The 12412-nt window shown below is 43.4% G+C and overlaps 1 protein-coding gene across 3 annotated transcripts in view; it reads left to right on the top strand.

The window, feature by feature from the left end:
- SNTG2 (syntrophin gamma 2) overlaps positions 1-12412 on the top strand; it is a 417829-nt gene that overhangs the window by 134060 nt on the left and 271357 nt on the right. For 2 of the 3 annotated variants that reach the window (XM_024242487.2, XM_063713807.1), the window contains exons 3-4: positions 10639-10695; positions 10796-10853. In XM_024242487.2, coding sequence (XP_024098255.2) covers positions 10639-10695; positions 10796-10853 — 115 coding nt within the window. The remainder of the gene's footprint in view (positions 1-10638; positions 10696-10795; positions 10854-12412) is intronic. The other variant, XM_054548457.2, reaches the window with a different exon arrangement.

Below are 12412 nucleotides of genomic sequence, written 5' to 3'. Positions count from 1 at the left end.
AAATCCCGAAGGATCCCAACCCCACATCTGCCCTCATGGGGGTTTGGTGCTGAGATTTATGGCATAGAAACCTCCAGCAGAGAATGAAGTTTAATGTTTCAGATTCGGAGGTTCCCCAGATACAAAGTAGAAGCAAAATGCACATTCTCTCCAGCACAATCTACTCTAATGAAGGCCTCAGGCCATTGCCAAGTGTAAGGTCACAGGACCCTGTGGAGATCCTAAAATTATTTGTTAATGCAGAAACGGACTCACTGACAATTCCGGTTAAAAATGATCTGATTCACAATATAAAGTACTTGGATTTATTATGTTTCAAAACATAAAATAGGATATATAAATATGAAAAAGGAACAAGGGGCCATAAAAAGTGATCCAGCAGATGTGAAAACACACCAAGATAATATCTAGAAATTAAAATCAGTACCTGAAATGAACCTCCATTAACCATTTAAATAACGTGTTAGGTACCAATGAGAAGCATGAAGTATAAACAGAGCTGAAGAAATGACACAGAATGGAGCACAAACAGCTGGGAAACATGCAGGGAAATGGGCCTGGAGAGTGGCCTGGGGTTGCTGACATTTGAGGAATCCGGGGCGCTAAGGAGCAGAAGGAGGGTGGCAGGAGACGGAGGTCAAGGAGGCAGGGCTGACAAGGTTACGTAAGTGCTGGCAGATAGCAGCCCTCAGGTGTAGATGGCCAACAGATAGCAGGAGGGGTAAATAAAAAGACAGCGGCACTTCCTTCTGGTGATGCGCACCTGCTCTTGTGGTCATGGCTGTGCTGGCCTCATGAAGAGTTTGGAGGGCTTTCCTCTCTTTCCTCTTCCCGGAAGAGTTCATGTAGCATTGCTGTTCTGTCTGTCCTATAGGAAGGCTTTGTCAGGGTAATGTAAATCTGTAGACTTAACTATCAGAATTCAAAGTACATCGTGCGCTGGCCCTGACCTAACCTCTTATTGTTCCCAGGTAAATGCAGGTTAGGCCACTGCCTGCACTCTGATGATGCTGCAGTATATGATATTGACCTTGCCACTCTGTTAGACTATATGTAGCTTAACATCAAAGACCACGGTGTTTTCTTCTGTTTCCTATATGTATCTTTACAATTGTGCAAATGAGACTAAAGCCATTTTTGAATGATTGAGTGCATAAGTAAATAAAAAGATGTATTTTAGAATATGCAAATTAAGACCATTAAATAACATGTAGTAATGTACTAATCGAGTCAGTCTCAAGCCTTTGAGCCTTCAAAAGGCAGGCAATTACAGTGGTCCACTGAGCTTGTGAAAATCATTTTTAAAATGTAGGTGTATTGCTTCTTTAACAACCAATGTGAAGGAAACCAAAGATCTGTGATTTGAATTTGAATTGAAGAAGTTAAAGTCTCAGATTGTTGAATGGATCATGACACTTGCAAACATGTAGGAGTTTATGATAAATTCTATACACAATATACAAAATTCTACACTTGTTTGTCATAAAGTCAATATTTCATGACTACTTTATCTAAATTTATATCTGTATTTCACACCCAAGTTGCTTCTTATTCTTTGGGTCCAAAATCAGGAGTAGACATCACTTCTGCTTTACTTTTTTTAAATTCTAACCTTAATCTTTATTATTTTATGTCCTTAAATTTAGACAAATGACCAATTTCCCTTACAATATTTTAGAATTCAGCCAAAATACAAGTAATTTAGTAGCAACCCTTTTAAGCTAATTGGACACTTTATCAGCATTATGTATTTTTCTGTTGATAACTTTATTGACAAACATTTATTAGTTTGTTAACTCTTCCATTTTTCTCGAATCCCAACACAAAATCTGTTTCTTTGCAGCTTCTGAAACCCAGTTTCTGTGTGCTTCTTCGTGCACTGAGTCAGCTCTGATGCCTGTGTGTCACCTCACCTGTGTCCCTTGGTGGGGTCCCACTCCCCCTGGCACCCCTGGTCCTGCTCAGGGTATGTGAGCTCTCGTTAGTCCATTAGGGGAAGGTCTGATGGACACCTCGGCCTGTGCTCCACAGAGCTCATCAGTGTAGGGCAAACATGCATGTTTACAAATGGAATGCTGCATAAGAAGAATTGGCTACCGTTCCTAGAAACTAGAAAACAGAAAGCAAAACAACTGCATTCGGAGCTTTCATTTGTCAGTGACTCACCCACCGGTGGAAGAATCATATAAGCTCATGAGAGTGTGTCCATAGTCAAACTGTAATATGAATTCTTCCTCCGTTATGTTCTGTCCCAGGGTGTACCAGATGTCTTGCTGATTGCCTGGCTGGCTTTAAATGGGAGGATATCCTTCTTACAAAAAGCACTAACTACACTTCTGCAAGGCATCCATTCTTATTTGAAATTGATTTCTCTTGTGTTTAAAATGGCCACTGGCCTTTTTCTTGGATGAATTTATTTCCAAAAATTTGTCTCCACAGCGGAGGATGGCATGGCGAGGCAGTATGACTGGAACATAAACAAACTGTAAGACACAAAGTGCTGGGAAAAGTGCAGGTAAATTTGGAAGCAAGTGATTTGTGAAATTTCACAGGTACGGGGCTGAAGGCTGCAAGGATGAACCAGGGCTTTGAAATTCATACCTTCAGGAGAAAAGTGGACAGTCTTGTTGAAAAGGCTTCCGAAACAATTAACAAAATGCAGTCGTCAGCAAAACATCTAGAATTTATCTATCATCACTTGGATAGCGGCCGACTCTTACAAAATTCACCTTCGCCTTAGTTTTCAACACTATTGAGTTAGCTCATTAAAATGTTATTTAATGGTACCCAGAATAGAGTTCACTTTAATAAGGAAAGTTCTGGTTTAAAGAATATGAAAACCTTAAAATAATGAACAGTTTGGCCGTATTCATTATAAAAGTTTACACCAAGGTTTAGTTAATAGTTTACACTTTGGGAGGCCGAGGCGGGAGGATCACAAGGTCAGGAGTTTGAGACCAGCCTGACCAACATGGTGAAACCCCGTCTCTACTAAAAATACAAAAATTAGTTGGGTGTGATGGCAGGTCCCTGTAATCCCAGCTACTCAGAAGGCTGAAGCAGGAGAATCACTTGAACCCAAGAGGTAGAGCTTGCAGTGAGCCGAGATTGTGCCATTGCACTCCAGCCTGGGTGACAGAGCGAAACTCCGTCTCAAAATAATAATAATAATAATAATAATAGTTTACATATGTTTGTGTACGAGGGTGTGTGCACACAACAGCACACTTTATAAAGAAATCAAATAGCGCGTCACTCAAATAGAACTTTCAATAACTAAAATCTAACAGCAAAGACAGTTGCATAATCTGCCAAACATTTTTATTTTTTTAAGTATATAATTTTTCAACCCTAAAAAAAATTGAAGTGAGCAAACAGAACCCTGTGAAATTATTATTAATATTTATTATATGCCAACATAGCACTAGATTGCTTTGGCTCTGTCTACGTTATTAAAGAGTGAAGTGTGCCTTCACATCTGGAGCCTGACTGCCTCCTCACCGGCCTTTCGGTACTGATGCTCCTACCGACTGTTCTATTTACATCTTTAAATCCTTCATACGCATTTTCCCACAGACAACGTATTTTTTGTGTGTTTTTCAATTGTAGATAAATGGAATGCCATTAGGTGCTCATTTTGCAAACGTTACGCTTTTTAAATGGATCTACAATGCGTGAAGATAAAACCTGCTCCATGTATATCTACTTAGTCCATTCTTTTAAGGACTGAGTTGTTATATGAACTGTCCAAAGTTGATGATAAGTTTTCTGCACATTCTTAGTTGGATGTAAGTCCCCACAAGAAAAATTTATATTTTCAATATTACCAACATATTTATTTTAATAAGCCTAACTTTGCAATGATGTGTACATTCTCTAGAAGTTAATTTGGGGCTCATATGTGGTGAGTTCTTGTTACCAGCTGTGAATCCACAAGGGTCTGCAGCAAACTTGATTCTTGCTTCCTTAGAGGAAAGAATTGGGTTGAGGGGCAGAAAGAGGTTTAAGTCAGAGGGAGAGAGTGAGGCCAGTTTTAGAGCAGGAGTGAAAGTTTATTAAAAAGTTTTAAAGCAGGAATGAAAGGAAGTGAAGGACACTTGTAAGAGGGCCGGTGGGTGACTTGAGAGATCAAGAGCCCCATCCAGCCCTTGACTTGGGGTTTTCTCCATTGACATGGTTCCAAGGTTTGCAGCCCCCCTTCCCTGATTCTTCCTTCAGGGCGGGTGGGCGGGCTTTCTGCATGTGCAGGGCCGGCCAGCATTTGGGAGGGGCTGCACGCACCGTGTGTTTCCTGGGGCTGTGCACATGTTCACTTGAGGCGTTTTTCCCTCACCAGTTGAGTCCACCCAGAGGAAAGTCATAGACCGGTTAAATACCACCCTTTTGTCTTGAGGTGCGCATGCTTGAGGCCACTTGCCTAGCTCCTGAGATCTTATGGGGAAGCTGCTTATCTCCAGCCTCGGGTGTTTTCTGTCTACCGGGAGACTGCCTTTTCCTGGTACTGGCTGTGCCCAATGATCATTTTAGAGAGAAAGTGTAACAACCACCTGACCACCACCTGATGGTCGCCTGATGTTCTGGGGCTGGGGCCCGTCTCTTGCCCTGCTCATGTCTGCTCTGTGATACGGTTGTGAAGAGCGAAGTTGAAGGGCGATGACAGGCCCATTCGCATCCGTTACTAATCTTGGTGGGTGCCCAGCTGACTGGCAGGAGCAGTGCTGCCAGGTGTGGAGCTGGCGGGTGAGAGGCAGCTGACATGGACAGACACCCCTGCTTCTCATCACCTGCCCTGATAGTGCAGGCCAGGCTGACCAGGAAAGCTGCCAGCCCCAGGTCCCTGGACCACTTGGGACAGCTCCCCTGGAGGGCCAGGCCCATCAGTACAGGGGCTGGGGGAAGAGAGCTTAGGGTGGAAAAGCCCTGGAAGCTAATTCAGAGGAGAAGAGCATCTTCAGGTTCCTCCTGTACCCCATCAGGGATTGAGGCAGAGGCTCCAGATGGACCAGAGACTCCGATGCCAGGATGGAAACATCATAAGATAATGGCGGCCGGGGGCCTGCTTCCTGACTGCAGCTCCCAGAGACCCCAGTGCACTGTCCCCGAATCAGGTCGGGGCTATGGGGCCGCTCCCCCATGATGCCCGCCAAGGACAGCCTTTGTCATTCCTGGCCTGTGCTTAGACCTGAAGAAACTCATACTCAGGGCTTTGGGTGTGAGAAGCCAGGTCCAACTCCTCAAGAAGGTGGAATACTATGGAATCATTGAATTTTTAAAATTTAGGAGTTATCGTACGCTTTTCAAAACTCTAATCCCAGGATATTGAAATCCTTCTAATAAGGATTTAACATCCAAATTAAGCAAATATGCACAAGAGTTTTCAAGTAACTCTTCTTAGTTTGAAATCATTGCATCCAGACACTGAGAAATAGTTTACTTACTTCAGATGGCAAATCCAGGCTCCCTCAGCCTATTTAGGAAATTTTGAGTGAATTACTTTTAAAAAGTGGAGAGAGATTCAACACCCCATTCTGAAAAATGTCTTATAGAGTGTTTGCTAAAGCAAAGGGAATGTCCAACTCTGTGGAAGAAACAATGCCTCCTAACTCAACAGCCCCCTCAGGTAGCCCCAGGGCGAAGTCTGTTAGCACATTGTTTTCTGAAATAAAACTCTATGAGTATTTTTGAAAGTATCTTTCATGTGTGGGTATGAAATAGAATACTTCAGAATTGTTTTTCTATAAATTTCTAATTTTTAAAATTTAACTTTCAAGCCCTTCAATTAGAGAGAGAAAAAAAAAACCCTTATTTTCTAGGTCCCTAGACTTTCCCACATCTCCATTCTCTTCTTACAAGAGTGAGGCCAGGCCTGTGTGAGGAGTAAGACCTCCAGGGAAGGGAGGGGGATCCACGAGGACCTGGGGAGGCAGTAGGGGGATTAACACCCCAGGTCATCCTGTTCTCACCACAAGAAAGGTTTTGGGCTGAACAAACCTGGGGGCAGGGCCCTGGCTGGTGGCCATGGCACAGGAGCAGTGTTTTACCTGTAGAACAGATTGAAATCTTTCTGGAAATTGCAGTATTAAAATCTGAACATGAGTTTGCAGCCATAACAAATTTAAATTTAGTGTTAAGTCCACAGTTTAAATATCTGAAGTAGAATTGTGAGGCCCATTCATACATGTAATTCAGTAATAACTTGAAGAAGAATGTTTTAGAAGACCAGAATAAGAAATCTGATCTCATATACCCCTAAACCACTTTTTTGTTGATGAGAAATGTATAATTGATAAGTTATCTATGTCATAGAAAATAGCTCCTTCTTAAAATATGTGGTCAGAAGATAACGTGGAGATAGCTATGTTCTATTGTTAATATAATGATGCTGCTACCAAGATGTGAATATTAATTAAATGTCATAACATAGTTTGGGATTAAATGATAAAATGCAGAATAATATTTTATGAGAGATTTTATCTGATATGTTTGTGAAAAGAAAAGCAGGGTTGACTTTGAAAGTAATTTATTGAACAATTACCTTAGATTGCAACCTCAGTTCTGTAGAAGTTTTATGATACGTTCGATTGTATTCTGAATTTGTTCCTTTGGTGAGTCCCTGGAGCCCCTGAGTATGGTAAGTGAGGAGGCCGTGATTATGGGGGAATGCATGGAACAGGGGAGTCAGGCCATAAATTAGATTCATAATGAGCCTCGGGGCAGCTCACGATCTGCACCTGCTTGTGGGTCCTTGACTTTAAGGGATATGTATTGGGAGAAGATTGAGGCAGTGGACTGTTTTGGTTGCATTAGAAATGCCTTTTGATGACATTAGTTTGTCTAGATATCAGCTAACAGAGCACTACGGAAATGCTACCCAGAACCTTAAATTAAAGTGATCAGCTCCGGATTGACTCTGGGATCATAAAATAATTAGGACGCAGGAGGCAGGATAACTTCAGCCAGGCTGCTGTGTGAAAAGTTCCAGTTAGAAGCTGCAGAAGGTTTCCTGTTTACTTTTTATCATCCAGTAAGTTTTATAAATCTTGGTTTGAAAATTAAAGTTCCTAGATATGCTGATGTTAAAATGTTAGAGCCTTCATAATTATATAATGTTCATTTATAAAAGTGTGAAAGCACAAATTGGCTGAGCCTTTTCTCTCAACTTTGACACGCTGAAGTCCTTGGTGTTTGAATGAGGTGGTTTTAAAAATAACAATTTTTCATGGATGAAACTAACCACCTTGGTATTTTTGTTAAACCTGATGGTCTATAAGGTGCTTTCCACAGTGATCTTCCTTGACTCCTGTCGGGGCAGCCTGGGCTCCACCGTAATAAGGAACCACAGGTGGGCTGGCTTAGGCAGCAGGGACTCCCTTCTCACCGTTCTGGGAGGTGGAAGTCCAACACCAAGGTGCTGTGGGTTTGGTTACTGGCAAAGGGCCGGCTTCCTGGCCTGCAGGCAAAGGCCTTATAGTGTGTCCTCACATGGTAGAGACAGCGAGGTGGGGGTGGGGAGAGAAAGAGCAAGAGAGAGAGAAAAAAAAAGAAAAAGAAAAGAGAGAGCGCTGTATCTGCTGTCTTTTCCTGTTCCAACCCTATCAGATAGGGCCCGCCTGAATGACCTCATCTGACCTTAGTTACCTCCTACAGGCCCTACCTCCAATGCAGTCACACTGGAGGTCAGGACTTCAACATGGATTTTAGGGGGACACAGTCCCATTCCCAGAACTTCCTATTAGGGCTCACAGTGCAGCTTTCACTTTCCAGATGCAGAAACTTGATTTTAGAGAGATTTAGAGACCTAAATACCTAAATGGCTGGTTCAAATGTACACAGAAAGGAACATTTCAAGAGACTGCACAAAGCAGGTATGAAATAAATATTATTCTGGCTTAGCTAAAATCATAGAGAACAAGCTCTTCACATTCCAGTAAACATATATTTATGTTGGTTGTTAATGGTGTAATTTTTTTCTTACCTATCTTGTTAAGAATATTAGTCCAGATTTTACCACAGGTGATCAGTTTCTTGATATTTTCTTTGAAATATCAAGGATATTTTAGGATATTTCAGGATATCTTCCTGACATGTATAAGTGAGTCAAATGACGGTTTTAAAATGTCATTCTTTGGCAGTCTATCAAGGCAGAAACTAACTTGTTTCTTCTCAAAATGTGTTTTCTCTCATCTTGTACTTGCTTGCATGAGTTTCAAATACTTACACTAACAGCTACAATTTTAAAATATTATTGAGCAATTTCAGAAATTCCATAGAGAGAGGCCTCCAGTTACTATGACATAGATAATTCAATTTTCTCATCCTCCATAGCCTTAGAACTTAGAAGCGTAAGGCTGTTTGCTGTGTCACACAGAGGAGCAGCTAGTAGGTGGACGGACGCCTTTCTCCCCACTCCCTCAGTTGGCCGTGAACACTACAGAATTTAGCATCTGCTGAGGGAGGGAATGAACACCCCCTCGGTTCTGCAGTTCACATTCATTGTGAGATGCATTCTGGCCTGCAAAGTCAACTGTCCATGTGTTGAGGAGGAAAACGGTGTGCTTCCCACATGCAGGAGTAACTCCCTCTCCCTCCTCTATAGAGGATATCCTTGGAAACCCTCTGTCCACGCAATGGAATTTATTTATTCAGCTTTATTGAGCTATAACTAATAAAAATTATACATGCTTAAGGTGTACAGGGTATGTTCTCATATGCATATACATTGTGAAATGCACACTACAAACAAGCTAATACATACGTCACCTCTTACAGTTACCTTTGTTTTTTGTGGTGAGGACATGTAAGGTTTATTCTCTTAACAAATTTTAAGGAAATATGGTATTATTAACCATAGTCACCATGCTTTCCATTAGAGCCGCAGAGCTTGTTCACCTTACAGCTGAAATGTTGCACCCTTGGGTCTGCACCTCTGCCCCCCCCACCCGGAACCCCCTAGTAACCACGGTTCTACCCTCTGCTTCTGCGTTCAACATCCTTAGATTCCACGTGCAGGAGACCATGTGGTATTTGTCTTTCTGCGCCTGGCTTATTCCACTCGGCACAATGTCCTCCAGGCTCATCCATGTTGCCACAGATGGCAGGATTTCCTTCTTTATGGCTGAAGGATGTTCCATTCGGTGTATCTACTGCATTTTCTTTATTCTCGCATCTACTGGTGGACACTTGGGTTGTATACATATCTTGGCTGTTGTCAGTAATGCTTTGATGAGCAGGTTTAAGAGCCTGTTACTCTGTCTATTGGTGCAGTGTCGCTGGGAAACATCTGTGGCATTTCAGGTAAATACTGAGAATGTGGATGTGATGAGGGCCTGCAGTATGGACGTCCCAGGAGTGGCTCTGACTTTGCTGTTCACAGTATCTGGAATACAGTCTAAGACCAAGAAAAAGCCAAAACGATCACTCTGTAGCAAAGTCCCTGAAATACGGCTCTTTTTCTGTGTATAAAATTATTTTTGTCAGTTAAAAATATGTCCAAAAAAGATAAAAATGGTAAAATTTCCAATTAAAGTATTATTTGCTGTGTCCCCATATACACACTTTAACACAGGTATATTTACTCTAATTTTTGGTTTCTTTCCTTTGAGTTTATAAAGTATTTCCCCTTGAGAAGGACATTCCTGGGGTGTCTCAGGCTGCGGAAGCCCTCACAGCAGCATCCCTGCATCTGCACCTGCACCACTGGCCGGGTCGGGAGTTCCCAGGTCCCCCCTTCAGCGTGGGCTCTGCCACTGTCTTAACTTCTTCGTCCTTGCTTTGCACAACAGATTGCTTTCAGAGCCATTCAGCCTGAACATGCTCATGTTTCCTCTTAGACCTCAAAGAGTATCTGTCACTTCTGTTTTTCCTGTAGTGTCTTTTTCAGGTAAAAGCACCCTTTGGCCACTGTCCATCTACCCCAGGCCGCCTCTGTGCGCCCCCTCAGGGCAGCGTCAGTCACCCATGTCTACCTGAAGTTGGCAACAGTCACATTCATCAGATCAGACCGCAGCAAAACACAGGTGCATGGCTTAATGCGCAAGAGATTTGGAGATTTTTACCATTTCACTAGCCAGTTAAGGGCCTATTGTGCTTTTAGCTTTTTATCACAACCTACTTTTAAATATCCCAGGCACCTGTGGTCAGAGGACGTGAAAAAATTGATCATTCATGAATTAATAGTGGTTGAAGATTGTCCTAAACATGGCTGACTTCAGCAGAGACGCACAGTGAAGAGGGAGCCCATCCTGGGGTTGGTGGGAAGAGAGCAGTTCTAAAACAGGACTGAGTGCTCCGCCCCACTTCCCTTTTACCACCTTGGAGAAGGTGGGCCCCTCGTTTCTTCACGGAGCTCCATTCCTCACAAGCAGAATGCAGATGGGATAACAGTTCTGCGGGGATTCTTCCTGGATTTCAGACAATGCCTGGAATGGGGCCTATTCTTCATCACTGTCTTCGTTTTCATACATGCAGTACCACAGAGTAAAGATTTGAAATAGTGTCATTACTGTCATATTTAGCAAAAGTTGCTTTGGAAATATAATTTAACACGTATTTGGGTTTAAATGAAGAATTTCTTTTGAATTCACTTTCTGATAGTGCATTTTAACCTAAACTTGGTTTGTTTTCTAAAATTTTTTAAAGCACAGAACTGTTACACTTCACAGACAGCCAGTTGGCGGCTTGGGCCTGAGTATAAAGGTATGGAAATGGTTTTCTCTATTCCTCCTTTTTATTTTTGAAGAACTTTCCGGTGTGAATCATGATAACCATGTTTCTTTCTGATGGCTTTGTCTTTCAGGGAGGTTCTGAGCACAACGTCCCTGTCGTCATATCAAAAATATTCAAAGACCAAGCAGGTAAAAACAGCCAAAATGACCTGTGTATGCACCGCAGCCATTTGTAAGATAACAAATTACTGAAAATGATAAAAATCAGCAGATATGTGTTTTGCTCGATTACCTAAACTTCCGTTTTATTTTTGTAGCTGTGTCTTGTTTCAAAGGATGCTTCTTATGCCCTGATCTTCTGAGGCTGCCCTTTTTAACCTCTGCTGATCCCTCTGGCCCTTAAGAGAGACACTAATTCTCTGTTTGAGGTATCAGGTTATCCTCTAAAGATATTGATGATTCAGGGATTTGAATGCTGATTTTAAGGTATTTTAAAAATTGAGGAGAATTACATATAGATGGAGAAGTCCATGGTGTTTGTTGAAGTATCTGATACACAAGTCTCTGAGCCTAAGAGCATAATGAGCCTGCTGCAGGATTAGCTGACCGCGCTCAGGCGGGGCTGAAATGCCGTCCGTTCTGCACTTGGCAGCTGGCGGTACTGCACTGACTACCACCTCGATCCCTGAACTGAAACACTGGCTATGGGAATAATCACAAGAATAACTGACATTCATAGGGAGAGGTTACCTTGTGTAGAATCGAAAAGTGAGGGTGGGACTTCTGGCCACACATTCCACTATCGGGTAGATTGTCTCTCATACAATTCGATTTTGGACATAATGAACCCCCTGCAGTAAACTACATGCATCTGTCTCCCTATCGGGAGGATTCTGCATCCTCGTGGCTGGCCTCTTCCAACCTGGCCCAGCAGCTCTTGGACGTGCAGCCTCAGGCCACTCCGCCCCTGTTCTCCAGAGCAAGGGGCACCTGGATATGCGGTCCGTGTCGGGGTGGGGGTGGGGGGCAATTAGCTTATGTCCTTGAGGCCTGCAGGGGAACAGGAAGCAAGACAGAGTGGGCAAGCGGGGTGGCCTTATGACCTCATGTGCCTCACACCAGAAAGCACAGCCACTGCAGGGGACCCCGGCTGTGTCTCTGGAGGGGACATGCTTCTCTCCACGCTCTACCAGAAATGTGGAGGTTTTGGGTGAAAAGCACAGAATAAGCTCATACTTTTTCTCAAAACATTCTTACTCATTTCACCCAATTTTACTCAAACCATAAGCCCAGTATGCAGGTAGAGTGCCCTGAAGAGGCCGGAGGTCCCAGGCTGGGGAAGCCTTAACCATGAGCCCTCTGAAGGTGGGTGTGGTGAGGGCAGCCATGGTCAGGTCGTCTGAAGGTGGGTGCAATAAGGGCAGCGATGGTCAGGTCCTCTGAAGGTGGGTGTGGCAGTGATGGTCAGGTCCTCTGAAGGTGGGTGTGGCAGTGATGGTCAGGTCCTCTGAAGGTGGGTGTGGCAGTGATGGTCAGGTCCTCTGAAGGTGGGTGCAGTGAGGGCCCCGATGGTCAGGTCCTCTGAAGGTGGGTGCAGTGAGGGCCCCGATGGTCAGGTCGTCTGAAGGTGGGTGCAGTGAGGGCAGTCATGGTCAGCTCAGCCATGTGTGGTGCAGGAGATCATGTTCTGCTGCAGAGATTGTCCCAGTGGGGTTTGGATTCCCCACAGCAGCTCTGAATTTGTTCTC

This window comes from Pongo abelii, chromosome 12 (assembly GCF_028885655.2).
Source record: "Pongo abelii isolate AG06213 chromosome 12, NHGRI_mPonAbe1-v2.0_pri, whole genome shotgun sequence".
Taxonomy (NCBI): domain Eukaryota; kingdom Metazoa; phylum Chordata; class Mammalia; order Primates; family Hominidae; genus Pongo; species Pongo abelii.
This window is presented reverse-complemented; position numbering and strand designations above follow the sequence as displayed.